Source organism: Taudactylus pleione, unplaced genomic scaffold (genome assembly GCF_031769625.1).
Source record: "Taudactylus pleione unplaced genomic scaffold, aTauple2 ptg000685l, whole genome shotgun sequence".
NCBI lineage: Eukaryota > Metazoa > Chordata > Amphibia > Anura > Myobatrachidae > Taudactylus > Taudactylus pleione.
Window position 1 is genome coordinate 4,047,870 of NW_028285087.1, and position 26,972 is coordinate 4,074,841.

Sequence of the window (26,972 nt, forward strand, 5' to 3'; positions counted from 1 at the left end):
GGTCTGAATGAGACCCTCACTCTTATACACACTGGTGGATGGAGCGGAGCTTGAGCAGGGAGGGATTTCAAACAGCTCACCAGCCGGTGAGTGTTTGCTTCTAGCAGTTAGCGGTGGAGGGTGCTGGAATAGTGTTAGCATACACGTGTAATCGTGGGTCTCTATACGGAGCAAAGTAGGAGACATCCGTCTCCCACTGCGACACTCAACACAGTGACAAGATGGTGCCAAGCAGTGCTCTCCTCGGTGGCCATCTTGGTACAGGGAATGAAGCCTCCCAGGAGGGACTATCTGACCTTCACGTACATGGCTGCTGGGTATAGGGTAGGAGCTATCCTTTCTGGCCATCTGAATGGAGGTGCTGGATAGGAATCAAGGCCTTGCTCCCTGTCTCCTAGACCCCCTGCTCACTCTGGCTCTGCAAAAAATACAGGAACACAGAATAGATCTCCCCAAAGAGTTGATATTTACCCACAGCTTGGTTGCTTGGGGAACGCCATCTTCAGACGACATTACCCTATAGAAGCCTATGGGCTTCTCTTCGCAGAGTGCTGTGAGAGGAATCCAATTGGAACCCTCCCAGCAACCCCCGCGGCGCATTTGTCCTTCTGCGCATGCGCAAAAGGACTCCAGAGGGACTTGGATCTGAAAGTACGTAATTCGCCAAGGGCCGCTCTTACCGAGGCATACCGGCATTACCAACACCAGCATGCATGCGAAAAGTGGCGGGATGCACTGCGTCCCGAATGCGATGCATCATGCATCCCGCCCACTGTATCGCCGTCCCACCCACGAGCAACAACGTCTCGCTGGTGGAAAAGATTGGGAGGGCATAGCAGAACACGGAGCATCCAAACACTTTAGAAAGAGGCCGGGGGCAACCCAGCAGTTCCCAGTACTGGTCGTGCTCCCAGCGTGACAGGCAATAAAGACACGCCCCAATATCCCAACATGACGTGCAACAGGGGCGTGACATACAGACACACCCCTTTTATAATGTCCCCAGTCTGAGAGGGCTTAGTGAGGGTGTACTGACGGGATTGTGGGCTGTGCAGAGTTGGCAAAAACATAAATCAGCCTATTTTCAGACACACCTTTTGCGCCAAGGATAGAGCTGAGGCGAGTGTGCGCATTAATGATGATAGATATCAAACCAAACGTATGGACAGGGGCGCTCCAGCCATAGAGCTGTGCACATCTCTGCTTAAGGGCAAAGGTTTGCACTAGGGGTTGGATTCAGACCCGCTCGCTAGATGCGTTCGCACGCACCTAAAGTATGCAAATCCCGTGATCGCACGGCAAGGCATTAGCGCGCCCACTATGTTGTAGCGTACAATCGCGGTGTGTATTTAGACGCCCACCAGCCTGTTTTAAGATGCCCACTTTCCATGTCATCTCCAGGAAGTGTATGCAACAATCGGTAACATCGAGTACCATCGGAAGTGAACGCAGCACTTGTGGCTGACCATACCCTACCGCAAGCACTGCGAGCGCTTCAGTGTGTAATTCAGCCCTGTGACGTGTATTGTGATGCTACATCTTAATTATGCACGCCTCTGTAACGGCGTTAAGGCGCTCAGGCACCCCTGCGTTCGCACCAACACACCCCCGTTTCCAGACCATCCCGTCACCACCCACAAATGTCTCGACCTGTCACTCATTCTAGCGAGGTGGCTATGCGCTGTGAGCAAACGCTTCCCGATCGCATGGACTAGTTCGCGCACGCGCACTGCGTCTTATACGCATGCGCACATTGCAAACATCGGCAGGCTACGTGCGAATGCAGCCTAGCGAGTGGGTCTGAATCGGGCCATAGGTTCTATGCTTGCAACTGCGGCCAATTTGCAGTTAGCTCTACCTTAGCCCCATTGGGTCACAAGCTAATAACGGAACATTATATGGAAGTCATAGAGCTGCTGAGTCAGGGACAGGACACTGGGGAAGTCCCGCACAGAGGTTTTGGTTAGGAAGATTCGCAACACTGACACACTGTGGTTTCCCAAGGATCCGTTCACCAGAAAAAGAAAGTAAAATCCTCTTTTAGGTAAGATGCTGGTTCTCAGAGTTTCTAATCTTATTAAGCAAAATAATTATTTGGTAGTTTTATGATTTTATCATTGTTGCTCTAGTACTCAGCCACCCTACTGTATGCTCTAATACTCAGTCACACTACTGTATGCTCTAATCTAATACCCAGCCACCCTATGCTCTAATACTCAGCCACCCTTTGCTCTAATACTCAGCCACCCTACTGTATGCTCTAATACTCAGCCACCCTATGCTTTAATACTCAGCCACACTACTGTATGCTCTAATACTCAGCCACCCTATGCTTTAATACTCAGCCACCCTATGCTCTAATACTCAGCCACCCTACTGTATGCTCTAATACTCAGCCACCCTATGCTTTAATACTCAGCCACACTACTGTATGCTCTAATACTCAGCCACCCTACTGTATGCTCTAATACTCAGCCACACTACTGTATGCTCTAATACCCAGCCACCCTATGCTCTAATACTCAGCCACCCTATGCTCTAATACTCAGCCACCCTACTGTATGCTCTAATACTCAGCCACACTACTGTATGCTCTAATACCCAGCCACCCTATGCTCTAATACTCAGCCACCCTATGCTCTAATACTCAGCCACCCTACTGTATGCTCTAATACTCAGCCACCCTATGCTTTAATACTCAGCCACACTACTGTATGCTCTAATACTCAGCCACCCTATGCTCTAATACTCAGCCACCCTACTGTATGCTCTAATACTCAGCAACCCTATGCTCTAATACTCAGCCACCCTACTGTATGCTCTAATACTCAGCCACCCTATGCTCTAATACTCAGCCACACTACTGTATGCTCTAATACACAGCCACCCTATGCTCTAATGCTCAGCCACCCTATGCTCTAATACTCAGCCATCCTATGCTCTAATACTCAGCCACCCTATGCTTTAATACTCAGCCACACTACTGTATGCTCTAATACTCAGCCACCCTATGCTCTAATACTCAGCCACCATACTGTATGCTCTAATACTCTGCCACCCTATGCTCTAATACTCAGCCAACCTACTGTATGCTCTAATACTCAGCCACCCTATGCTCTAATACTCAGCCACCCTACTGTATGCTCTAATACACAGCCACCCTATGCTCTAATGCTCAGCCACCCTATGCTCTAATACTCAGCCACCCTATGCTCTAATACTCAGCCACACTACTGTATGCTCTAATACTCAGCCACCCTATGCTCTAATACTCAGCCACCCTATGCTCTAATACTCAGCCACACTACTGTATGCTCTAATACTCAGCCACCCTATGCTCTAATACTCAGCCACCCTACTGTATGCTCTAATACTCAGCCACCCTATGCTCTAATACTCAGCCACCTTATGCTCTAATACTCAGCCACACTACTGTATGCTCTAATACTCAGCCACCCTATGCTCTAATACTCAGCCACCCTACTGTATGCTCTAATACCCAGCCACCCTATGCTCTAATACTCAGCCACCCTACTGTATGCTCTAATACTCAGCCACCCTATGCTTTAATACTCAGCTACCCTACTGTATGCTCTAATACTCAGCCACACTATGCTCTAATACTCAGCCACACTACTGTATGCTCTAATACTCAGCCACCCTATGCTCTAATACTCAGCCACCCTACTTTATGCTCTAATACTCAGCCACCCTATGCTCTAATACTCAGCCACCCTACTGTATGCTCTAATACTCAGCCACACTATGCTTTAATACTCAGCCACACTACTGTATGCTCTAATAATCAGCCACCCTATGCTCTAATACTCAGCCACCCTACTGTATGCTCTAATACTCAGTCACACTACTGTATGCTCTAATACTCAGCCACCCTATGCTCTAATACTCAGCCACCCTACTGTATGCTCTAATACTCAGCCACCCTATGCTCTAATACTCAGCCACCCTACTGTATGCTCTAATACTCAGCCACCCTATGCTTTAATACTCAGCCACACTACTGTATGCTCTAATACTCAGCCACCCTATGCTCTAATACTCAGCCACCCTACTGTATGCTCTAATACTCAGCAACCCTATGCTCTAATACTCAGCCACCCTACTGTATGCTCTAATACTCAGCCACCCTATGCTCTAATACTCAGCCACACTACTGTATGCTCTAATACTCAGCCACCCTATGCTCTAATACTCAGCCACACTACTGTATGCTCTAATACTCAGCCACCCTATGCTCTAATACTCAGCCACACTACTGTATGCTCTAATACTCAGCCACCCTATGCTCTAAGACTCAGCCACACTACTGTATGCTCTAATACTCAGCCACCCTATGCTATAATACACAGCCACCCAACTGTATGCTCTAATACTCAGCCACACTACTGTAAGCTCTAATACTCAGCCACCCTATGCTCTAATACTCAGCCACACTACTGTATGCTCTAATACTCAGCCACACTACTGTAAGCTCTAATACTCAGCCACCCTATTCTCTAATACTCAGCCACCCTACTGTATGCTCTAATACTCAGCCACCCTATGCTCTAATACTCAGCCACACTATGCTCTAATACTCATCCACACTACTGTATGCTCTAATACTCAGCCACCCTATGCTCTAATACTCAGCCACCCTACTGTATGCTCTAATACTCAGCCACCCTATGCTGTAATACTCAGCCACACTACTGTATGCTCTAATACTCAACCACCCTATGCTCCAATACTCAGCCACCCTATGCGCTAATAATACTCAGCCACACTACTGTATGCTCTAATACTCAGTCATCCTATACTCTAATACTCAGCCACACTACTGTATGTTCTAATACTCAGCCACCCTATGCTCTAATACTCAGCCACACTACTGTATGCTCTAATACGCAGCCACCCTATGCTCTAATACTCAGCCACCCTATGCTCTTATACTCAGCCACCCTATGCTCTAATACTCAGCCACACTACTGTATGCTCTAATACTCATCCACCCTATGCTCTAATAATCAGCCACCCTATGCTCTAATACTCATCCACCCTATGCTCTAATAATCAGCCACCCTATGCTCTAATACTCATCCATCCTATGCTCTAATACTCAGCCTACTGTATGCTCTAATACTCAGCCACCCTATGCGCTAATACTCAGCCACCCTATGCGCTAATACTCAGCCACCCTATGCGCTAATACTCAGCATGCTGTTTTTAGGGTGGGCTTCAGACCTTTTATGTCACTTTCTGAGCAGAAAAAAAATAAAATAACATCAGCGGTTCGATTAGTTTTGTTGTAGCTTTTTCCTGGATAGAGAACGTTGTCACATACATTTCCCTCCAACGATGCTCTCTCTACATTATATATGGTCAGACCATTCCCTTCCCTGTGTCATAATGTCACCACTTCCAAGAGCCTGAGGGTTAGAGTGAAGGCGCATATCCACTACACGATATAAATGAACGATTGACCGATAACTACAAACGTTATCCTTCAATCGTTCATTAATCGTGCAGTGAATATGCCGGCAACGACCAGCAATGCGTGCTACCGCTGGTCATTGTCGGCATCTGTCATCACCTGAATCTGCTGTCCAACCTGATATCGTCAGATTGTGCAGGTTCGGGGATGAGGGAGGGTGCCCGCCCCGAACATTAGCCCCAATGGGAAAAGACAAATACATTGGCCTTAGACAGGAAAAAAAACAAACACATTAGCCCCCATCATGTCGCCATGTTCCCGGAGACCTGCGTAAGCGAAGCAGACTTTGGCGCAAAGTCAGAGTCTACAGCTCTGCCGGAGAGGAGGGGGCCAGAATGGAGGCTGCACAAGGGCCCCCTCCTCTCTTAAACCACCCCTGGCTGAAGTGTTTGCCTACACAGACTTATCAATCGTTCACTTTGGAGGCCAAACTCAGCTGGTAAATCTGCACTTGTCAATGGGCTGGTGCAAGTTTCAATGATGCGACCGTTGGCGGCGTCTAAAGGCGCAGCAGGCGGTATTACAGCGTGTATGGATGCCGACAGAAGGCGTCTCAGACCTCGCACATTCATACGCACGGCTGGACACCAGGGAAGGGCTTTGTAGCGGCACTTGCATAAAGTCGCAGACAGGCAACCGCCGAAAGACGCAGCCGTTATCTCATCTGCGGCCACCTCTGAATCAGGCCCTTAATATTTCCGCACCTTGTAGTCCGATAAGATTTGCAGTGGAACCTTCTGGTTACAATATCTCCTAAATCTCCCCAAATCATGTATTAGGATCCCACACTGCGTTACCTGTAAATGGTGTTACCAAAAGTATTTTAGAACATATAAAGGGGCCCATTTATCATTCTATATTCAGTCTATGTCCCCTCAAAACATCCATTTTCGGGGGTTAAACGCAAATATTTAGTATCCCCCGAATGTATTAAGGAGGGACTGCAGCAGGTATCTCCCATACCTGCTGTGATCCCGCCATTACCGCTGGTAGCTGCATCCCATATATGTATCTATGGGGGTTGCGATGCTGTCAATTTTACCAACATCCAGAATGCCATGCATTCCTGATATGGGCCCACGCAGCTAACGCCATCTGAAGATGGCATTAGCCGCTGTAGCCTACGTGCTACACCCCGCATAATTAGCCGCCGGAGGGTTCTTCTGGAACACCCCCGGCAATGGCGGCTGTGCATGTGCAGTCGGCGGGACTGCGCAGCAGCCCCGGCAGCTCTCCGGGCACATCGCAGGGACGGGCTCCTTTTCGAAGACCCTGTGAAGGCGTGTGCCGGATGATAAATTACGGCGATAGGATCGCGTGGTGCAATGCGATCATGGGCGGTAAAATGTCATAGCCAGATCGCACTGCAGTTGCGATCGTTAATAAATGGGGGCCATAGGGAGCCACTAAATGCGCAGAATGTGCTGCTTCTAGCACAAACGAGGATGATTTTAAAAAAAAGAGGAAATCTCCTCTTTTGTTTAACTTGGCATTAGACCCTTTGTTGAGAACTCTTCAAAATTGGGCAACTTTCAAGGGTATCAAGATTGGCCGTAAGGAAATTAAAATATCAGCTTTTGCTGATGACATTCTTTTATATATTCATGACCCTGAGCATTCCCTTTCCCAAATTCTTGACAAAATTGGTCTCTGTGGCTCCGTCTCGGGCTTTAGTATAAACATGGACAAGTCCACAGCAATGTTCTTACATTATAGACACACACGTCCCCACTGGGCAAGCAGATTTTCTTTTCAATGGGCTACGTCCCATATTCCATATTTAGGAATAGTCTTACCTCGACGCCATGCGGTCTTAATATAAACCGAGCTATACAAATATTGAATAGAAATATTAAAGAATGGGAAAGGTTACCACTCTCTTTTTTGGGGAGGCCTAATTTATTAAAAATGGTTGCCATACCATGTGTGCTCTACCCACTCCAATCTCTTCCATTGATCTTAACCAAAAAAGACGTACAACAGATTAATGCTCTGTTTCGAAAATTTATTTGAAAAGGAGGCAGATCCCGAATTGCCCAGAGAAAATTATGGTATAAATTTCCCAAATATTGAAACGTATAATAATCATGCGATGCTCTTGAGACACTTAAGGGACTGGCTCCATAAAACTCCATTTATACTGATACGGTATTGGACCAAGAATTTTTAGATAATATTGGCTTAATTTGTTTTCTCCAGGAAATTCCTGAATCACAAAGCTCAAACCCACTTCTTTGGACAACCAGGAAAATATGGCATATTTTAAGGCATAAAGCAGGATTAACTGCGTTCCATACCCTATATCTACCTTTGACAGGAACCCTAATTTCTTGGACGGCATGGCTGCTCACCCTTTTACTTTGTGGAGGGTGGCGGGTATAGGTAATATTGAATCTTTGGTTTCCCGAGATGATAAACGTATCCTTTCATATTCTGAAATTTCAACAAAATATATGCAGTGGTAAGCCCATACCCTTTGGCTTTTCTACAAGTATGTTTCTATGTATTACATTTGTTGAGTCATTTCTCAGATAAGGATTGGGAGAATAGTTTGGATCAGCTACTGAGCAGGCAAGTACCTACTCTTAAAGCCATATCGATACACTACACTTTTTTAAGGGAGCTTATAGATCACACTATGATTTCAGGGGCTATGGCGGGATGGCTAATACATTTCCCTACTCTGAGTATGGAACAACTTGACAAGGCTCTTTGGTTCTCTAGGAACACTTTAACGGCAAGTATGTACACAGAGCTCTTTCTAAATATTTACCATAACACTTATCTATCTCCGATCCGACGTTTCCGTATAGGAACTTCGGCAACTACCACCTTCCCAAAATGCCACAGAGAAGCAGCTGATAATCACCATTGTTTATGGGCATGCCCAATTGCTCAATATTTCTGGCATCTTGTCCGACGATATGCTGAGGCGAACCTGATTAACTATGTACCATTCACTCCGGAATGGGCAATACCAGGGATCATAGGGCCTGATTCAGAGCCGGACGCTCTGACCAGAGCGCTCGCTCTGAATCAGGGCCCTCCTACCTAAACTTGGAGCGGCCTCTTGGACGCTCGCATAGCTGTGGGTTACCACCCACAGCTTATGCGTGCGTCCATGATGATGGTCGCGATGGTCAAGACCATCGCGACCATCGGGCTTGCGACGAGACCCTGCGGTAGGGTCTCGCTGCCGCAAGCCCTGGAGTGATTTTGGCTCTATCAGAGCCAAAATCACTCCCACTGACATCACTAGTGATGTCAGTGGGGCCGAACCCAGACGGTAGGCGTTCCCATGGGAATGCCTCCGTCTGGCAGCCACCCCCCCGGCACGCCCACCAAAGGGGGCGTGCTGTCCCTCATCAACGACAGCACGCCCCCTTTGGTGCGAGACCCCGAGCGATGGCTACCCCGTCGCTCGCCGGGTCTCGCACATGCGCGCGACGGAGCTCCCTCCGTCGTGCGCATGCGCATTTGGGTACCATCGACCCGCTTGCGAGCGTGTCTGAATGAGACCCATAGATCCAGAAACAAGAATTACAAAAGCAGGGAGGAAACTCTTGCTAGCGCTTATTGCTGCAGGGAGGAAGACTATTTTGCAAGGATGGATTGCTGCAGACTGCCCCCCCCCCCCCCCCCAAAAAAATACCTTTGTTTCTCACTAAACTTAATTTCTTATTCAGGATGGATTGGATAGAAATGCTTCTTGTTTAGGTATATGAGAGCGGAAAGATCATTTATAACTTGGGAGTCTTATGTAAACACCCTACCATTAACAGTTAGACTACAAGTCCACCATAGTCTTAAAAATTCGACGTGGTATTTATCTAGACTTGCTGCGCAGGACCAGCCGGTCATATTGGATTAATTAAAGGGGTAATGAAGGGGTTTTTCACCTGGGGTTCCATGTCGATACTCTATTTTATTTTATGGAATTGCGACCTTAATTATTATTATTATTTTATTGTTATATATATATGTTATGGTTGTATGTATTTATCTCACAATTCACTGATAGTGTTTTATTGTATGGTTTATTGTAAGACTATGCAATGCATTGTATTCAAGAACTATCGATATGTCTTGACAATATTTCTTTGGAATGCTTTGAAGATATTTTAGTGATTGTGAACTTCTGTTGAACAATGTTTCATTGTTTCAATAAAAAAAAAAGAGGAAGCAGCAAAATTGTTACAACATATAAAACTTTTTTGGGTGGGTAGAAAATATAAAAATAGAAAGAAACAGAGAAGCTGAATGTACACATCGGTTACTAGGTTCTCCTTTGTACATTGTGACTGCGTTAACATCAAATGTATTTTAGGGGTCAGTACTGACAATTTTGGAAACGTTCGTCCCCATTTAACAACGAAGCCTACCCACTTTAGCGCTCGCTAAAGGAGTTATACCAACCTTTCTGGATTTAACAAACAGCGGTAATCTAAGCTTATTACTGTCTGTCGCAGCATCGCTCACGCCATCTTTTAGATGGCGAGAGAAATGCGCTCCCCATTGCCGGCAATGGATACCTGGCGCTCCTTTCCAGGCACTGCCAGGTCCCCGTGTCATGCAGAAGCGCAGACAGACCATTGCACATGCGCATAACACAGGAGCACTGTCGATGGCAGCGAGCAGCCCAGCGGAGGACCTCGCAGAGGAGTAGGACTGCGCGGGACCTCGCCGGAGGGATAAGTATTGATAAATAGTAATACCAGTACATTTTTCGTTTGTATCATAGTGATACTAAACAAAAAATTGCGCTGGTGTTTACCATCGTTGATAAATGAAGGCCCTTGTGTCGGAGTTGTGCAAGTGCGGCGTTAATATTCTCTACAGAAGCCATAAACCTGTCTGAACTTGGTTTAAATAGTTTATTGGTACTGGATGCATAAAATACCCTCTTCTGAGGTCTGTAATGAGTATTGTGCCAGTAGCGCGTGCGGGCAGGGTCACGTGATAAGTACGCTGATGCACAGGTTATCTACACCAGGACCTCAGATACAGGAACTGCCACAGCTAACTGAGTCACACAGTGCAGTGCCACTTAGATAGTTAACTCTGCAGTTCAGCTTGAAAAAAGCCGTGAGTACCCTTCCTGGGGGCTTAGCCTGCTCTCCTGGGAGTCTGGGAGGTCTCCCAATAATCCGGGAGTCTTCTGTACTGTACATTACTGGGTAGTGAGTGACTTATGAATAGGCCTGGACCTGAAGTGTTAGTATGTTGGACTTTGAAGTTATATTTCGCTCCCCACCATGTGCATTTTACGTGGATACGTAAACCCACAAAGCCCTGCGCAGGCTGATTTTCCTGGGGCAGTCCCAAGAACTGGGAAGTGAAAGCGCACCTTGAAATTCACAGGGTGGACATTATTATAATTAATATTATCCTTTCTTTATATGGCGCCACAAGGGTTCCGCAGCGCCTCACAAAGTACATTAACAAATGAGCAAACTCGTAAAACAGCGACTTACAGTACAAGACAATACAGAATAAGAACATGGCTTATAAACATTGCTGCAGCGATCATAACACTCAAAAAAGCAGTAGGGCGTCAGCTACCAAGTGTTAAGTGCCCTTGTGGAGAGTTTTGAGTAGATGATCGTATGAGTGAGGGAAGGAAAAGCACATAAGGGAAGAGGGCCCTGCTCGTGAGAGCTTACATTCTATAGGAGGGGGGAGACAGACAGGGGTGACACAGATAGGGCAGACAGTCAGGAAGAAGCATGTACGCAGCAGGTTAGGATGAGAACTGGAAGGCTTTGAAGTAGTGACATGTAAATAAGCAGTGGGGGTCTGCACTTGCTTTGTGGTTTTTAAATGAGCCTTATTGTGCAACAGAAGCAATCATTATCGTTCATATCTGATAAGAAATCTGACCGTGTGTATGCACCATAAGGGGTCTATTCATGAAAGCTTGGAGAGAGATAAAGAACCAACTAATTCTCCTGTCATTTTGCAGGATGTGTTTGAAAAATAATAGTTGGGAGCTGATTGGTTGGTTCATTATCTCCCTCCAAGGTTTCATAAATAGACCCTGAACTGCTTTGGGGCTCATTTACATTTGGATGTAAGTCAGTTATATGACACGCCTCTCAGATGTAGCAGTACACGCCCATCACATGTATGACACGCCTCTCAGATGTAGCAGTACACGCCCATCACATGTATGACACGCCTCTCAGATGTAGCAGTACACGCCCACTTCACCGCTGTGCTCATAGGTGCTGCTTCACAATCTCCTTGTAATGCTTTTTCAAAAATAGGCAAGTATGGGGGTAAGGTGTAATAAAGGAGATTGCTAGACTTCAGGGAGTCAGGGAGATAGCTACTGGGAGTCTCCCTGATAATCAGGGAGTGTTGGCAAGTATGACTGCAAATGATGTAAGATCAGCAGTCAGAGATGATCCCAATCTGGAATAAAATAGGAATGAACAGCGCTGTATACCCAAAGATTGTATAATATGAAAATAAATCTATGTTTCTGTGTGCCAGAATTCCTATACATGTTAGAAAGTTTTAAGGTACTTGTGTACTTTACGGACTCATTGCATAGAACCCAATGAATGTTTCAAATGGTACCTGTGTACTTTACGTACACAAGTACAGAAAGTTGTCCTCACCTAAATAAGAAAGTTGTCCGCTCGCCACGCTTCAGGCTCGGTTGCTCGCCACAAGGTTATATTCCCCCTTTGTGCCCACTTGGATAGCAGGGAATGACGCCGGACACTGGCTGATGACATCAGGGTCCTCACTCATTATTATCAATCATGGTAATGTCTAAATCCCCTCCACGGAGAGGACCCTGACGTCATCACCCAGTGTCCAGCCTCATTCCCAGTATCCAACGTCATTCGCTACCATCCAAGTGGGCACAGATGGGGAATACAACCTTGTGGTGAGCGTAGCGAGCCCGAAGAGTGGTGAGCGCAGTGAGCCCGCAAGGGGACAACTTTCTTCTTTAGGTGGGGACAACTTTCGGTACTTGTGTACATAAAGTACACAAGTACCATTTAAAACATTCATTGGGTTCTCTCTGCAATGAGTCCGTAAAGTACCAGTTTTAACAGATTCTTTGAATACAATATGATTTATTATTACATTTTATCATAGATTTATTTTCATATTATACAATCTGTGGGTATAGAGCGCTGTTCATTCCTGTTTTATTCCCTTTCCTTTGTTAGGAGGCTGACACCCCCCATTTGAAGTGACAGCGCTGACCTGATCTTTCCCCTTTTCTTTTTCATGATGATCCCAATCTGTGGCTTTCTGACTGAGAGGGCATGCTGAGGCTTGTGGTTACACAGCTGCTGGCCACTTCTGCTTTGGGTAATTCTATATAATGATTAGAGAGAGTGTGAGTGTGTGAATCCCCACATATATAGTATAGCACCACCTACAGGTGGCTACCGGGTACTGCACATACACCTGGCCGTGTGACTGAAGCTGAACGGCGGCCGTACGAGGGCGGAGACTAGACCAGTCATGTGACAGACAAGGCGGGACCCGGATGCGGTCTCCATGGTGACGAGCGGAAGTCGGCCCGCCAGCTGCTTGGGGTCGGTAAAGATGGCGGCGGAGGCGGAGTACGAGTCCGTGCTGTGTGTGAAGCCCGAAATCAGTGTCTACCGGATCCCACCGCGGGCGTCCAACCGGGGCTACAGGTGAGGGACCCGGGGACACCTCAAATACTCAGCACCCCCATACACTGTGCCCTGTACCCCAAATACTCAGCACCCCCATACACTGTGCCCTGTACCCCAAATACTCAGCACCCCCATACACTGTGCCCTGTACCCCAAATACTCAGCATCCCCATACACTGTACCCTGTTACCCTAAATACCCAGCACCCCCATACACTGTGCCGTTACCCCAAATACCCAACACCCCCATACACTACCCTGTTACCCTAAATACCCAGCACCCCCATACACTGCGTCCTGTCACCCTAAATACCCAGCACCCCCATACACTGTACCCTGTCACCCTAAATACCCAGCACCCCATACACTGCCCCATCACCTCAAATACTCAGCACCCCCATACTGTGCCCTGTACCACCAAATACTCAACACCCCCATACACTGCTCTGTCACTATAAATACCCAGCACCCCCATACACTGTGCCATAACCCTAAATACCAAGCACCCCCATACACTGCCTGTCACCCCCAAATACCCAGCACCCCCATACACTGTGCCCTGTCACCCTAAATACCCAACACCCCCATACACTGTGCCCTGTCACCCTAAATACCCAACACCCCCATACACTGTGCCCTGTCACCCTAAATACCCAGCACCCCCATACACTGTGCCCTGTCACCCTAAATACCCAACACCCCCATACACTGTGCCTGTCACCCCCAAATACCCAGCACCCCCATTCACTGTGCCGTCACCCTAAATACCCAACACCCCCATACACTGTGCCATCACCCCAAATACCCAGCACCCCCATACACTGCGCCATCACCCCAAATACCCAGCACCCCCATACACTGCGCCCTGTAACCCCAAATACCCAGCACCACCATACACTGTGCACTGTCACCCCAAATACCAACACCCCTATACACTGCCCCCTGTCACCCCAATACTTAGCCTGACCATAATATGTGCCCTGTCACCCCAATAATACTTCCTGACCTGCCAGTCTCTCCATTCTCACCCGCCTCTGCCTGTCTATCCCTATCTCAGGGCATCGGACTGGAAGCTGGATCAGCCGGATTGGACAGGGAGAATGAGGCTGACGTCTAAGGGGAAAGTGGCCTTCATCAAGCTGGAAGACAAGGTGTCAGGTACCACAGACACGTCGCATATTACCCAGACACAGTGTCTCCCACCTGTCATCATCCCCCCGTAGCCCTGTACCCCACCTCCGCCATCCCCCCCGTAGCCCTGTGCCCCACTTCCACCATCCCCCCCGTAGCCCTGTGCCCCACCTCCGCCATCCCCCCGTAGCCCTGTGCCCCACCTCCGCCATCCCCCCGTAGCACTGTGCCCCACCTCCGCCATCCCCCCCGTAGCACTGTGCCCCACCTCCGCCATCCCCCCGTAGCACTGTGCCCCACCTCCGCCATCCCCCCCGTAGCACTGTGCCCCACCTCCGCCATCCCCCCGTAGCACTGTGCCCCACCTCCGCCATCCCCCCGTAGCACTGTGCCCCACCTCCGCCATCCCCCCGGTAGCACTGTGTCCCACCTCCGCCATCCCCCCCCGGTAGCACTGTGTCCCACCTCCGCCATCCCCCCCGGTAGCACTGTGTCCCACCTCCGCCATCCCCCCCCGTAGCACTGTGCCCCACCTCTGCCATCCCCCCCCGTAGCACTGTGCCCCACCTCCGCCATCCCCCCCGTAGCACTGTGCCCCACCTCCGCCATCCCCCCCGTAGCACTGTGCCCCACCTCCGCCATCCCCCCCGTAGCACTGTGCCCCACCTCCGCCATCCCCCCCGTAGCACTGTGCCCCACCTCCGCCATCCCCCCCGTAGCACTGTGCCCCACCTCCGCCATCCCCCCCGTAGCACTGTGCCCCACCTCCGCCATCCCCCCCGTAGCACTGTGCCCCACCTCCGCCATCCCCCCCGTAGCACTGTGCCCCACCTCCGCCATCCCCCCCCCGTAGCACTGTGCCCCACCTCCGCCATTCCCCCCCGTAGCACTGTGCCCCACCTCCGCCATTCCCCCCCGTAGCACTGTGCCCCACCTCCGCCATTCCCCCCCGTAGCACTGTGCCCCACCTCCGCCATTCCCCCCCGTAGCACTGTGCCCCACCTCCGCCATTCCCCCCGTAGCACTGTGCCCCACCTCCGCCATTCCCCCCCGTAGCACTGTGCCCCACCTCCGCCATTCCCCCCCGTAGCACTGTGCCCCACCTCCGCCATTCCCCCCCGTAGCACTGTGCCCCACCTCCGCCATTCCCCCCCGTAGCACTGTGCCCCACCTCCGCCATTCCCCCCCGTAGCACTGTGCCCCACCTCCGCCATTCCCCCCCGTAGCACTGTGCCCCACCTCCGCCATCCCCCCGTAGCACTGTGCCCCACCTCCGCCATCCCCCCGTAGCACTGTGCCCCACCTCCGTAATCTTCTGTAGCCCTGTGCCCCATCTCCGCTACCCCGTCGTAGCACTGTGCCCCACCAATCATTGTTTCCACATAGCACTTTGCCCCACCTCTGCCATCCCTCCATAGCACTCTCACGTCCTTCATCCCCCCAGTAGCACTTTTCCCCCAACTTCTCCATTCTCCTTAGCACTGTTTCCCACCTCCTCCACCCCCTATAGCTCTGTACCCCACTCCCGCTATAACCCTGTAGCACTGTGCCTCACCTCCTCCATCCCCCCCGTAGCCCTGTGCCTCACCTCCGCCTTCCCCCCCGTAGCCCTGTGCCTCACCTCCGCCATCCCCCCCGTAGCCCTGTGCCTCACCTCCGCCATCCCCCCGTAGCACTGTGCCTCACCTCCGCCATCCCCCCGTAGCACTGTGCCCCACCTCCGCCATCCCCCCGTAGCACTGTGCCCCACCTCCTCCACCCCCTATAGCCCTGTACCCCACTCCCGCTATAACCCCGTAGCACTGTGCCCCACCTCCGCCATCCCCCCGTAGCACTGTGCCCCACCTCCTCCACCCCCTATAGCCCTGTACCCCACTCCCGCTATAACCCTGTAGCACTGTGTCCCACCTCCGCCATCCCCCCCGGTAGCACTGTGCCCCACCTCCGCCATCCCCCCCCGTAGCACTGTGCCCCACCTCTGCCATCCCCCCCCGTAGCACTGTGCCCCACCTCCGCCATCCCCCCCGTAGCACTGTGCCCCACCTCCGCCATCCCCCCCGTAGCACTGTGCCCCACCTCCGCCATCCCCCCCGTAGCACTGTGCCCCACCTCCGCCATCCCCCCCCGGTAGCACTGTGCCCCACCTCCGCCATCCCCCCCGTAGCACTGTGCCCCACCTCCGCCATTCCCCCCCGTAGCACTGTGCCCCACCTCCGCCATTCCCCCCCGTAGCACTGTGCCCCACCTCCGTAATCTTCTGTAGCCCTGTGCCCCATCTCCGCTACCCCGTCGTAGCACTGTGCCCCACCAATCATTGTTTCCACATAGCACTTTGCCCCACCTCTGCCATCCCTCCATAGCACTCTCACGTCCTTCATCCCCCCAGTAGCACTTTTCCCCCAACTTCTCCATTCTCCTTAGCACTGTTTCCCACCTCCTCCACCCCCTATAGCTCTGTACCCCACTCCCGCTATAACCCTGTAGCACTGTGCCTCACCTCCTCCATCCCCCCCGTAGCCCTGTGCCTCACCTCCGCCTTCCCCCCCGTAGCCCTGTGCCTCACCTCCGCCATCCCCCCGTAGCACTGTGCCTCACCTCCGCCATCCCCCCGTAGCACTGTGCCCCACCTCCGCCATCCCCCCGTAGCACTGTGCCCCACCTCCTCCACCCCCTATAGCCCTGTACCCCACTCCCGCTATAACCCTGTAGCACTGTGCCCCACCTCTGCCATTCCTCCGTTTAACTGTGCCCTACCTAAGCCCCCCACCCTGTTTCACTTTGCTGCCCCACGTAGCACCCCCTGTGATACTGTGTGTGTGGATCCTACCATCGTGGGGCCCAGCCTTCTGCAGGGCACTGAGCACTGCCATCTCCCCCCCCCTTGAGGCACATTCTCAGAGAAATCAGCTGTAACCTGGAAACCAATGTTTTTGACAATCCCCACAATTGATGAGAGAGTATCTGATTTATAGAAAGGTCAGGTCCAGCTCAGGCCAGCCCAGTACTTGCAGACTTCAGAGACCAGGGCACTCTCCATGTGCACTTCTTACACAGTACATTTTATCATATACACTATTAACAAGGCAAGTTTTGGAGACATCAAGATTTTTATAGCTAGGAATAAGGTGGATCTGTATAGATGTTACTACTTGATCGTGTGCTTGCAGACTTTTCACTTCAGATCAGGCCATAGCACTCTCGGTTCTTTCTCTATTAAGTCAGGTGCTTGTATAAACTGCTCATTAGCCAGGGATGGGATCGATAACATCGCCTTTTCCTAGATCGGGCATACTGCCCAAATATGCTGTCAACACTGGGTTTGATGCGAAACAGGTCTACACGGACTCTGCACTGTCCAGCAATGCATAACTCTCAGTAAGGTCTTTGTTTCTCACCCAGGGGAACTCTTTGCCCAGGCCCCAGTTGACCAGTTTCCTGGAATTGCAGTGGAAACAGTGACTGATTCTAGCCGTTACTTTGTAATCAGGATCCAGGATGGAAATGGTTTGTATGATGAGAGTGAGAAAATCAGGGGAGATGTTGTTCGGAATTGGGCTTATCATTATGTTTGACCACTTCTCTTCTTCAGGGAGAAGCGCTTTCATTGGCATTGGGTTCTCCGATCGGGGAGATGCGTTTGACTTCAATGTATCATTACAGGATCACTTTAAGTGAGTGTGAAACAGTGCGATGTCCTGGACCTAGAACAGGAACAGGTTTTGTGCTATGAAAATCCTATTATATAGGCCTCATTGGCAATCCAGCATTATATTCTGCAATGCCGGATCATGGATTATTGGGCCTAGTGTAAGATGAGAACCTTTTGGAGTTTATAGGTCTCCTCTCGGTTTGTGCTACATGCACAGATCGTAATTCATAAGGTTTCACCTTCTCCCAGGAGAATCCCTATGCTGGACATACACTGTCCTATCTGACCAGCCGATATTCATCTAATAAGGTCAATAATTAAACTGTTACCGCGACGGAAAATCATCCATCATGTCCGATAGAGCCTATAATTGGTCGTCCACATCTGACGCTGCATGTGCAGCCAACCGCCCGACGGGAGGAACGAGGAAATGTATCCTCCCAAATGGAGGAACGCAGATATTGTGACCATACACTGTGAAATGGGATCCGGCCAGAATGTCGACGGGTTCTGAATGTTGACATAGACATAAGGTTAACAATAAAAATGTCAACACCAGAATGTCGTCAGTAAACATTTTTGCGTTCTTTTTATTTTGCAAAATGCTACGTCGACATTCTGGTGTCAACATTTGTGAATGTCGACATATTGCTTGTTGACCTAATGACCATGTCAACAATTTTTTTCAAACCACACTCCTGTGAAATATCTCAGTGTATGGCCACATATCGGATGGGTTCCAGCTTGTCACACATAGAGGTACAGTTGGGGAAATGGCCTGTGAGCCTCTATAATTTATACTGTGGTATTTGGGCCTGATTCCTCAGAGGACATTAATGCGATCGCAGCTGCGAAATATGCTAATAAGTGAAAAGCTTACCCGGGCATAAGGACACCGCATACCTGCGTAAACATCGGTAACATCTACGCAGATCGGACACCCATGCGGCCATTGCGGCAGGTCCCCCTGTCTCAAATACTACACGCTGAGAGGTCTCGTGCTGCGAAAGCCACTGCAATGGCTAATTTATGCACGCCCACAGAACGGCGTTTAAAAGGTCAGACACACCTGCGTTTACCTAAGCACCCCTCTGTTACCGCCCCCCAAACGCTGACCACATAACAATCTCCTTGCAATTGATTCCTATGTGCGTACGTAATCCCAAAGCGATTGTGACGCATGCGCAGTGCGACTTACACGCGTGCGCATTGTCAAATAATTGCATCGTTGTGTCCGCTGCTGAATCCGGCCCTTGTTTCTCTGCTCACGCTGAGCCTTAGTACTGACTATCTGTACAGATACGGTGCCAGTCCTCGCTCCACTCCGTAGGATTGCAGCGTGACCGCTCCTAGCGTTGTATAGGGACTCATCGCCTATCACCAATGACTGACGGTGACCTGTAATCTGCCACAGGTGGGTGAAACAGGAATCTGACTTTTCCAAAGAGCCCCAAGGACAGGACAATCACCCCAAGCTGGATTTGGGGTTCAAAGAAGGGCAGACAATCAAGCTTAACATTGGGGTATGTGCGGTATGGTTACCATGATTGTATAATGCATGTATATGTATTTTCTGTACTAAACACAGCACTGGCAGCTTTCTATCATATCAATATCTAGCATCTTGTTTATTGGCCTATTTACAGTGTATGGGGCCTCTGCAATTTCTTAACCTCTGAAGACCAAATGTCAACCGTTTTCAGGGTTTGACTCTGATCGCTAACGAGACGGTGTCAGCAGGCGCTTTACTGTTATCGGAGTGCAAAGAGGGATCTCAAAGATCAATCCACTCCCTCTAGCTCTTTTTGTGTAACCTAAGGCCATGCATATACAGAGACACTGCCAGGACAGAACATGGACAGGACATTGCTACACCGGGAAATGTTTAACTTGCTTATTGGAGCAGCTGTCTTGGTGTGAGTCCCTTAATACAAAAGGCACTGCCAGTCTTTGGGGTATATAGAGATAAGGAATGCTAATGTTCAGAACAGTACCGCTATTTCTAAGAAATGGGGCTCCTTATTCATATACACATGAAAAATATTTTATGTGCAATTTTCCTTTAATCTCGTGTTTGTTTGTTTTTTTTAGCATATGAAGAAGAAGGACGGTTCCTGTAAGCCTCAGAGGAACATGGGAGCTGCTGGTCTTACATTGCTTCCTCCTCCTCCAGGGGGTAAAATATCGGCACCCGCTGTCCCTGTGACCACTTCTGTACCTGTTGCTAATCATGTTGATCCTCCACACCTGCAGCCAAGCAACACCTCCCCCAGCCCAGGTATCAGATAATTAATTTCTCCCAGTCTATGTAATCCCTCCCCAGCCCAGGTATCCGAGATGATATATCCTCCAGTCTATATATAACACCTCCCCCAGCCCAGGTATCAGAGATGATATATCCTCCTGTCTATATAACTCCTCCCCAGCCCAGGTATCGGAGATGATATATCCTCCAGTCTATTTAACACCTCCCCCAGCCCAGGTATCGGAGATGATATATCCTCCAGTCTATATAACGCCTCCCCAGCCCAGGTATCAGAGATAATATACAGTACCAGTCAAAAGTTTGGACACACCTTCTCATTCAGTGGTTTTTGTTTATTTAAATTATTTTCAACATAGTAGATTAATACTGAAGACATCAAAACTATGAAAGAACACACATGGAATTATGTTGTAAACAAAAAAAGTGTTAAACAAATCAAAATATGTTTTATATTTTAGATTCCTCAAAGTAGCCCCCTTTTGCTTGGATGATGGCTTTGCATACTCTTGGCATTCTCTCAATCAGCTTCATGAGGTCCTGGAATGGTTTTGAAGTAACAGGTGTGCCTTGTCAGGAGTCAATCTGTGGAATTGCTTGCCTTCTTAATGTGTTTGAGACCACCAGTTGTGTTGTGCAGAGGTAGGGTTAGTACACAGTGGACACCACTATTTGACTACTGTTGTAATCCATATTATGGATTACAACAACCACTCAACTCAGTAAAGACAAACGACAGTCCATCATTACTTTAATACATGAGGTCAGTCGATACGGAAATTTTCAAGAACTTTGAATGTATTCTCAAATGCATTTGCAAAAACCATCAAACGCTATGATGAAACTGGCTCTCATGAGGACCGCCCCAGGAAAGTAAGACCAAGAGTTACCTCTGCTGCAGAGGATAAGTTCATTAGAGTTACCAGCCTCAGAAACCGCTACTTAACAGCACCTCAGATTAGAGTCCACATAAAGTCTCCACAGAGTTCAAGTAGCAGACAAATCTCAACATCAACTGTTCAGAGGAGACTGCGTGAATCAGGCCTTCATGGTCGTATATCTGTAAGAAGCCACTACTGAGAATGAACAACAAGAAGAGGAGAATTGTTTGGGCCAAGAAACACAAGGAATGGACAATAGACCAGTGGAAATCTCTACTTTTGTCTGATGAGTCCAAATTTGAGATTTTTGGTTCCAACCGCCGTGTCTTTGTGAGACACAGAGAAGGTGAGCGGATGGTTTCTGCATGGGTGGTTCCTGGTGTGAAGCATGGAGGAAGAGGTGTGATGGTGTGGGGGTGCTTTGCTGGTGACACTGTTGATTTATTCAAAATTCAAGGCACACTTAACCAGCATGGCTACCACAGCATTCTGCAGCGCCATGCCATCCCATCTGGTTTGCTCTTACTGGGACCATCATTTGTTTTTCAACAAGAGAATGACCCCAAACACACCTCCAGGCTATGTAAGGGCTACTTACCCAAGAAGGAAAGTGATGGAGTGCTGCGTCAGGTGACCTGGCCTCCACAATCACCCGACCTAAACCCAATTGAGCTGGTTTGGGATGAGTTGGACCGCAGAGTGAAGGAAAAGCAGCCAACAAGCGCTCAGCACCTCTGGGAACTCCTTCAAGACTTGGAAAACCATTCCAGGAGACACCTCATGAAGCTGTCTGAGAGAATGCCAAGTGTGTGCCAAGCTGTCATCAAAGCAAAAGGGGGCTACTTTGAGGAATCTAAAATATATAACATATTGTGATTTGTTTAACGCTTTTTTTGTTTACAACATAATTCCATATGTGTTCTTTCATAGTTTTGATGTCTTCAGTGTTAATCTACTATGTTGAAAATAATTGAAATAAACAAAAACCATAGAATGAGAGGGTGTCCAAACTATTGACTGGTACTGTATATCCTCCAGTGTATAGAACACCTTCCCGCCCAGGTATCCGTGAATACGTTTGTTCTCGCCGCTGTGTAAATCTAGCCTGCTTACATAAACCGCCGCTGTGTAAATCTAGCCCTCTTACATGAACCGCTGTTGTGTACATCTAGCCCTCTTACATAAACAGCTGCTATGTACATCTAGCCCTCTTGCATAAACAGCTGCTTAGTACATCTAGCCCTCTTACATAAACCGCTGCTGTGTAAATCTAGCCCTCTTACATAAGCTGCCGTGTAAATCTAGCCCTCTTACATAAGCTGCCGCTGTGTAAATCTAGCCCGCTTACATGAACCGCCGCTGTGTAAATCTAGCCCTCTTACATGAACCGCTGCTGTGTAAATCTAGTCCTCTTACATAAACCGCTGCCGTGTAAATCTAGCCCTCTTACATAAGCTGCCGTGTACATCTAGCCCTCTTACATAAACCGCTGCTGTGTAAATCTAGCCCTCTTACATAAGCTGCCGTGTAAATCTAGCCCTCTTACATAAGCTGCCGTGTAAATCTAGCCCGCTTACATAAGCTGCCGCTGTGTAAATCTAGCCCGCTTACATGAACCGCTGCTGTGTAAATCTAGCCCTCTTACATAAGCTGCCGTGTAAATCTAGCCCTCTTACATAAGCTGCCGCTGTGTAAATCTAGCCCTGTTACATGAACCGCTGCTGTGTAAATCTAGTCCTCTTACATAAACCGCTGCCGTGTAAATCTAGCCCTCTTACATAAGCTGCTGTGTACATCTAGCCCTCTTACATAAACCGCTGCTGTGTAAATCTAGCCCTCTTACATAAGCTGCCGTGTAAATCTAGCCCTCTTACATAAGCTGCCGTGTAAATCTAGCCCTCTTACATAAGCTGCCGTGTAAATCTAGCCCTCTTACATAAGCTGCCGTGTAAATCTAGCCCTCTTACATAAGCTGCCGTGTAAATCTAGCCCTCTTACATAAGCTGCCGCTGTGTAAATCTAGCCCGCTTACATGAACCGCTGCTGTGTAAATCTAGCCCGCTTACATAAGCTGCCGTGTAAATCTAGCCCTCTTACATAAGCTGCCGCTGTGTAAATCTAGCCCTCTTACATAAGCTGCCGTGTAAATCTAGCCCTCTTACATAAGCTGCCGCTGTGTAAATCTAGCCCTCTTACATAAGCTGCCGTGTAAATCTAGCCCTCTTACATAAGCTGCCGCTGTGTAAATCTAGCCCGCTTACATGAACCGCCGCTGTGTAAATCTAGCCCTGTTACATGAACCGCTGCTGTGTAAATCTAGTCCTCTTACATAAGCTGCCGTGTAAATCTAGCCCTCTTACATAAGCTGCCGCTGTGTAAATCTAGCCCTCTTACATAAGCTGCCGTGTACATCTAGCCCTCTTACATAAACCGCTGCTGTGTAAATCTAGCCCTCTTACATAAACCGCTGCCGTGTAAATCTAGCCCTCTTACATAAGCTGCCGTGTAAATCTAGCCCTCTTACATAAGCTGCCGCTGTGTAAATCTAGCCCGCTTACATGAACCGCTGCTGTGTAAATCTAGCCCTCTTACATAAGCTGCCGTGTAAATCTAGCCCTCTTACATAAGCTGCCGCTGTGTAAATCTAGCCCGCTTACATGAACCGCCGCTGTGTAAATCTAGCCCTGTTACATGAACCGCTGCTGTGTAAATCTAGTCCTCTTACATAAACCGCTGCCGTGTAAATCTAGCCCTCTTACATAAGCTGCTGTGTACATCTAGCCCTCTTACATAAACCGCTGCTGTGTAAATCTAGCCCTCTTGCATAAGCTGCCGTGTAAATCTAGCCCTCTTACATAAGCTGCCGTGTAAATCTAGCCCTCTTACATAAGCTGCCGTGTAAATCTAGCCCTCTTACATAAGCTGCCGCTGTGTAAATCTAGCCCGCTTACATGAACCGCTGCTGTGTAAATCTAGCCCGCTTACATAAGCTGCCGTGTAAATCTAGTCCTCTTACATAAGCTGCCGTGTAAATCTAGCCCTCTTACATAAGCTGCCGCTGTGTAAATCTAGCCCGCTTACATAAGCTGCCGTGTAAATCTAGCCCTCTTACATAAGCTGCCGCTGTGTAAATCTAGCCCTCTTACATAAGCTGCCGCTGTGTAAATCTAGCCCTCTTACATGAACCGCTGCTGTGTAAATCTAGCCCTGTTACATGAACCGCTGCTGTGTAAATCTAGTCCTCTTACATAAGCTGCCGTGTAAATCTAGCCCTCTTACATAAGCTGCCGCTGTGTAAATCTAGCCCGCTTACATGAACCGCTGCTGTGTAAATCTAGCCCTCTTACATAAGCTGCCGCTGTGTAAATCTAGCCCGCTTACATGAACCACTGCTGTGTAAATCTAGCCCTCTTACATAAACCGCTGCTGTGTAAATCTAGCCCTCTTACATAAGCTGCCGTGTAAATCTAGCCCTCTTACATAAGCTGCCGCTGTGTAAATCTAGCCCGCTTACATAAGCTGCCGCTGTGTAAATCTAGCCCGCTTACATAAGCTGCCGCTGTGTAAATCTAGCCCGCTTACATGAACCGCTGCTGTGTAAATCTAGCCCACTTACATGAACCGCTGCTGTGTAAATCTAGCCCACTTACATGAACCGCTGCTGTGTAAATCTAGCCCTCTTACATGAACCGCTGCTGTGTAAATCTAGCCCTCTTACATGAACCGTTGCTGTGTAAATCTAGCCCTTAGTTTGGAAACACCACCCTTCTTTTTGTGCATATGAACACGTTTTACTTTCGTCTCTGTTTTGTCCCCAGATATCTTGCTAGATTTGGGTTCCCCAGTGCCAGGACCTAAAGCAGCCACTGCCTCGGCGGACCTGTGGGGTGATTTTAATACTGCCAGCAGGTGAGAAGTCAGGACCACCAAATATGATGTATACTGCAGGGTACGGGCGTACTGTATAATGTAAGGTGGGTCCATGTGACCGTTCCAGCTCCAGGTGCATTATAATGTAGAAAAGTTACCTATTCAGTCTAAGGCTAATGGTGGGGTAGGGCTCTGTGTGGCCGCATATAGTGATGTACAGAACCTGGCATTTATACACAGGTGATCCATAGCATTGGTTGTGTGACCGGGACACCCTGCGGTATGCTGGGAAACACTGGGTACAGAGAGCGCCCTAGTGCCGCTAGTCTCAGTAAGGTGTTAATGGCACTGTCCCTCCCCCCTACATATTGCCAGTGTTGTCCTATATTATGGAGCTCACCCTTTATTGAAGGACCATGTATATGAGATGTAGTACAGTAATGCATGTAGTCTCCTGTTACATTCAGTTTACTTTGAGCCTAATGTTATAAACGCGTCTGATGTGGGTACAACATGCCTGAGACTAAGGGGTAAATTTACTAAGATGGGAGTTCTATTAAGAAGTGATGTTGCCCATAGCAACCAATGAAATTCCAGGTATTATCTTCTAGAAGGTGCCAGATAAATCAGAAGTAGAATCTGATTGGTTGCTATGGGCAACATCACTTCTTAAATAGAACTCCCATCTTAGTAAATTTACCCCTAAAGGGTATTAACTCCCTCATGTCAGGCTTTGCTGAGCCTGTGTTTATGGTATTACACCCAAGTGTTGTATCCTGAAAGAATTGGGGTGGTTACAAATTTGGGAAATGTACTATTACCTGGGTGTACAGTGTTTGAGCTTAGTTAACGACGGCGAGAGAGCTTGAATACGGCCCGGCAGGCTTAGACAACATGTAGTTCTACAACAGTTGGAGAGACAAGTCCTAGCATGCCTGCTACAGTTTTCTAACTTCTGCCTTGTGTAACGATGACCCTCCTGCTGCTTGCTCTGTCCTCTGTCTTATATTCGGTTTTTCTCCTGCCCAGCAGTCTGTCCTCTCAAGCTCCGCAGTCTTCTAGCTGGGTTCAGTTCTAACTCCTGCTGCTGGGACTCTTCCTTTCCCCTCTTCTGGAGAACAGACAGCGCCCTCCGCTGGCAGGAACTGCAGCCACACGCCGTAACGCGTATCATTGTGACGTCTCCACATTCTCGGTCTCTGTGGTACTCCCAAGAGGACAATGTGTCATGCATCTCATCCTTTCTTCCTTTCTGCCAAGCCTGCCCTCCTTTCCTTCCTCATCCCTGCCTGCACCCTCTCTGTTGCCGTGTCATCGTTTTCGTTGTCAGTCTGTCCCTCCGTTATCATTCCAGGGGCCGCACGCATGCAGGGTAATATTGTGATACCGGTAGCTGGCACTGCGCTACCCCCATAGTTTCCGTATGTAACCAGGGTGAACTAGTAACGCAGCTGCCCACACTGCACAGGAGCCATTGGTCTCCTGCCATGAGCACATCTCAGACCCACTACAAGGTTCTTCCTCCTGAATCACGCAGGGAAGTTTTACTTTCATCGAATACCTAAAGACATTGTAAAGAGAGAACATTTCAGCAGCCTGACCGCCCCGTGATTGGATGATTAGGTTTTCGGTTAGACTTTCCCTCTGGATAGAAGTGGGGTTTACTTTTACGATATTCTCCTGCAGGTGGAGTGGGCTTAGGGACCCTCCGGAGCGGTAGGGTCATTTAGATTTGTGTACTTTGTCTCGTAACCATGAAGCATATTTATTATGTAGTAATCCTTATGGAATAAAAGGAACAAGCTGTATATAATAATAAATTAAATGTATCAACTCTACTTGTGTCATTTTATTGTTGTGGTGATATTAGCACATCACTCAGCCATATACATTTCTCTACATGAGGCTTAAGCAACCTTTGGAACTGTAAGTCCCCTCTGTCTGATAGATCATGCTGGGACTTCTAGTGCCAACACAGGCTGCTTACTTCCGCACTATATTATGCTATAATAAATGACTTGGGGCCTATTTCAGAG

The 26,972-nt window shown here is 48.7% G+C and overlaps 2 protein-coding genes across 3 annotated transcripts in view; one reads left to right on the plus strand and one right to left on the minus strand.

The window, feature by feature from the left end:
- Window positions 1-12,789, minus strand: part of C3AR1 (complement C3a receptor 1) — a 65,232-nt gene extending 52,443 nt beyond the window's left edge. The window contains exon 1 of the mRNA XM_088456056.1: window positions 12,719-12,789. The gene's annotated coding sequence lies outside the window, so the exon portion shown is untranslated. The remainder of the gene's footprint in view (window positions 1-12,718) is intronic.
- Window positions 12,790-12,982: 193 nt separating this feature from the next.
- On the plus strand, window positions 12,983-26,770 carry NECAP1 (NECAP endocytosis associated 1). 2 transcript variants are annotated; one of them, XM_088456053.1, is made up of 8 exons: window positions 12,983-13,161; window positions 14,200-14,300; window positions 17,673-17,777; window positions 17,863-17,944; window positions 19,337-19,445; window positions 20,014-20,200; window positions 24,885-24,975; window positions 25,966-26,770. In XM_088456053.1, the coding sequence occupies exons 1-8, from the start codon at window positions 13,019-13,021 to the stop codon at window positions 26,012-26,014; spliced, it is 867 nt and encodes a 288-aa protein (XP_088312179.1). In that variant the 5' UTR covers window positions 12,983-13,018; the 3' UTR covers window positions 26,015-26,770. The 2 variants fall into 2 exon arrangements, with proteins under 2 accessions (XP_088312179.1, XP_088312180.1); XM_088456054.1 differs by having other exon boundaries at window positions 12,984-13,161; window positions 25,969-26,770.
- The last annotated feature ends 202 nt before the right edge of the window (window positions 26,771-26,972 follow it).

Coding starts and splice junctions, on each gene's coding strand:
- NECAP1 (XM_088456053.1), top strand. CDS start 13,019: ATGGTGACGAGCGGAAGTCGGCCCGCCAGCTGCTTGGGGTCGGTAAAG. Junction 17,778..17,862: donor CAGGATCCAGGATGGAAATG/GTTTGTATGATG, acceptor TCTCTTCTTCAG/GGAGAAGCGCTTTCATTGGC. Junction 17,945..19,336: donor TCATTACAGGATCACTTTAA/GTGAGTGTGAAA, acceptor AATCTGCCACAG/GTGGGTGAAACAGGAATCTG.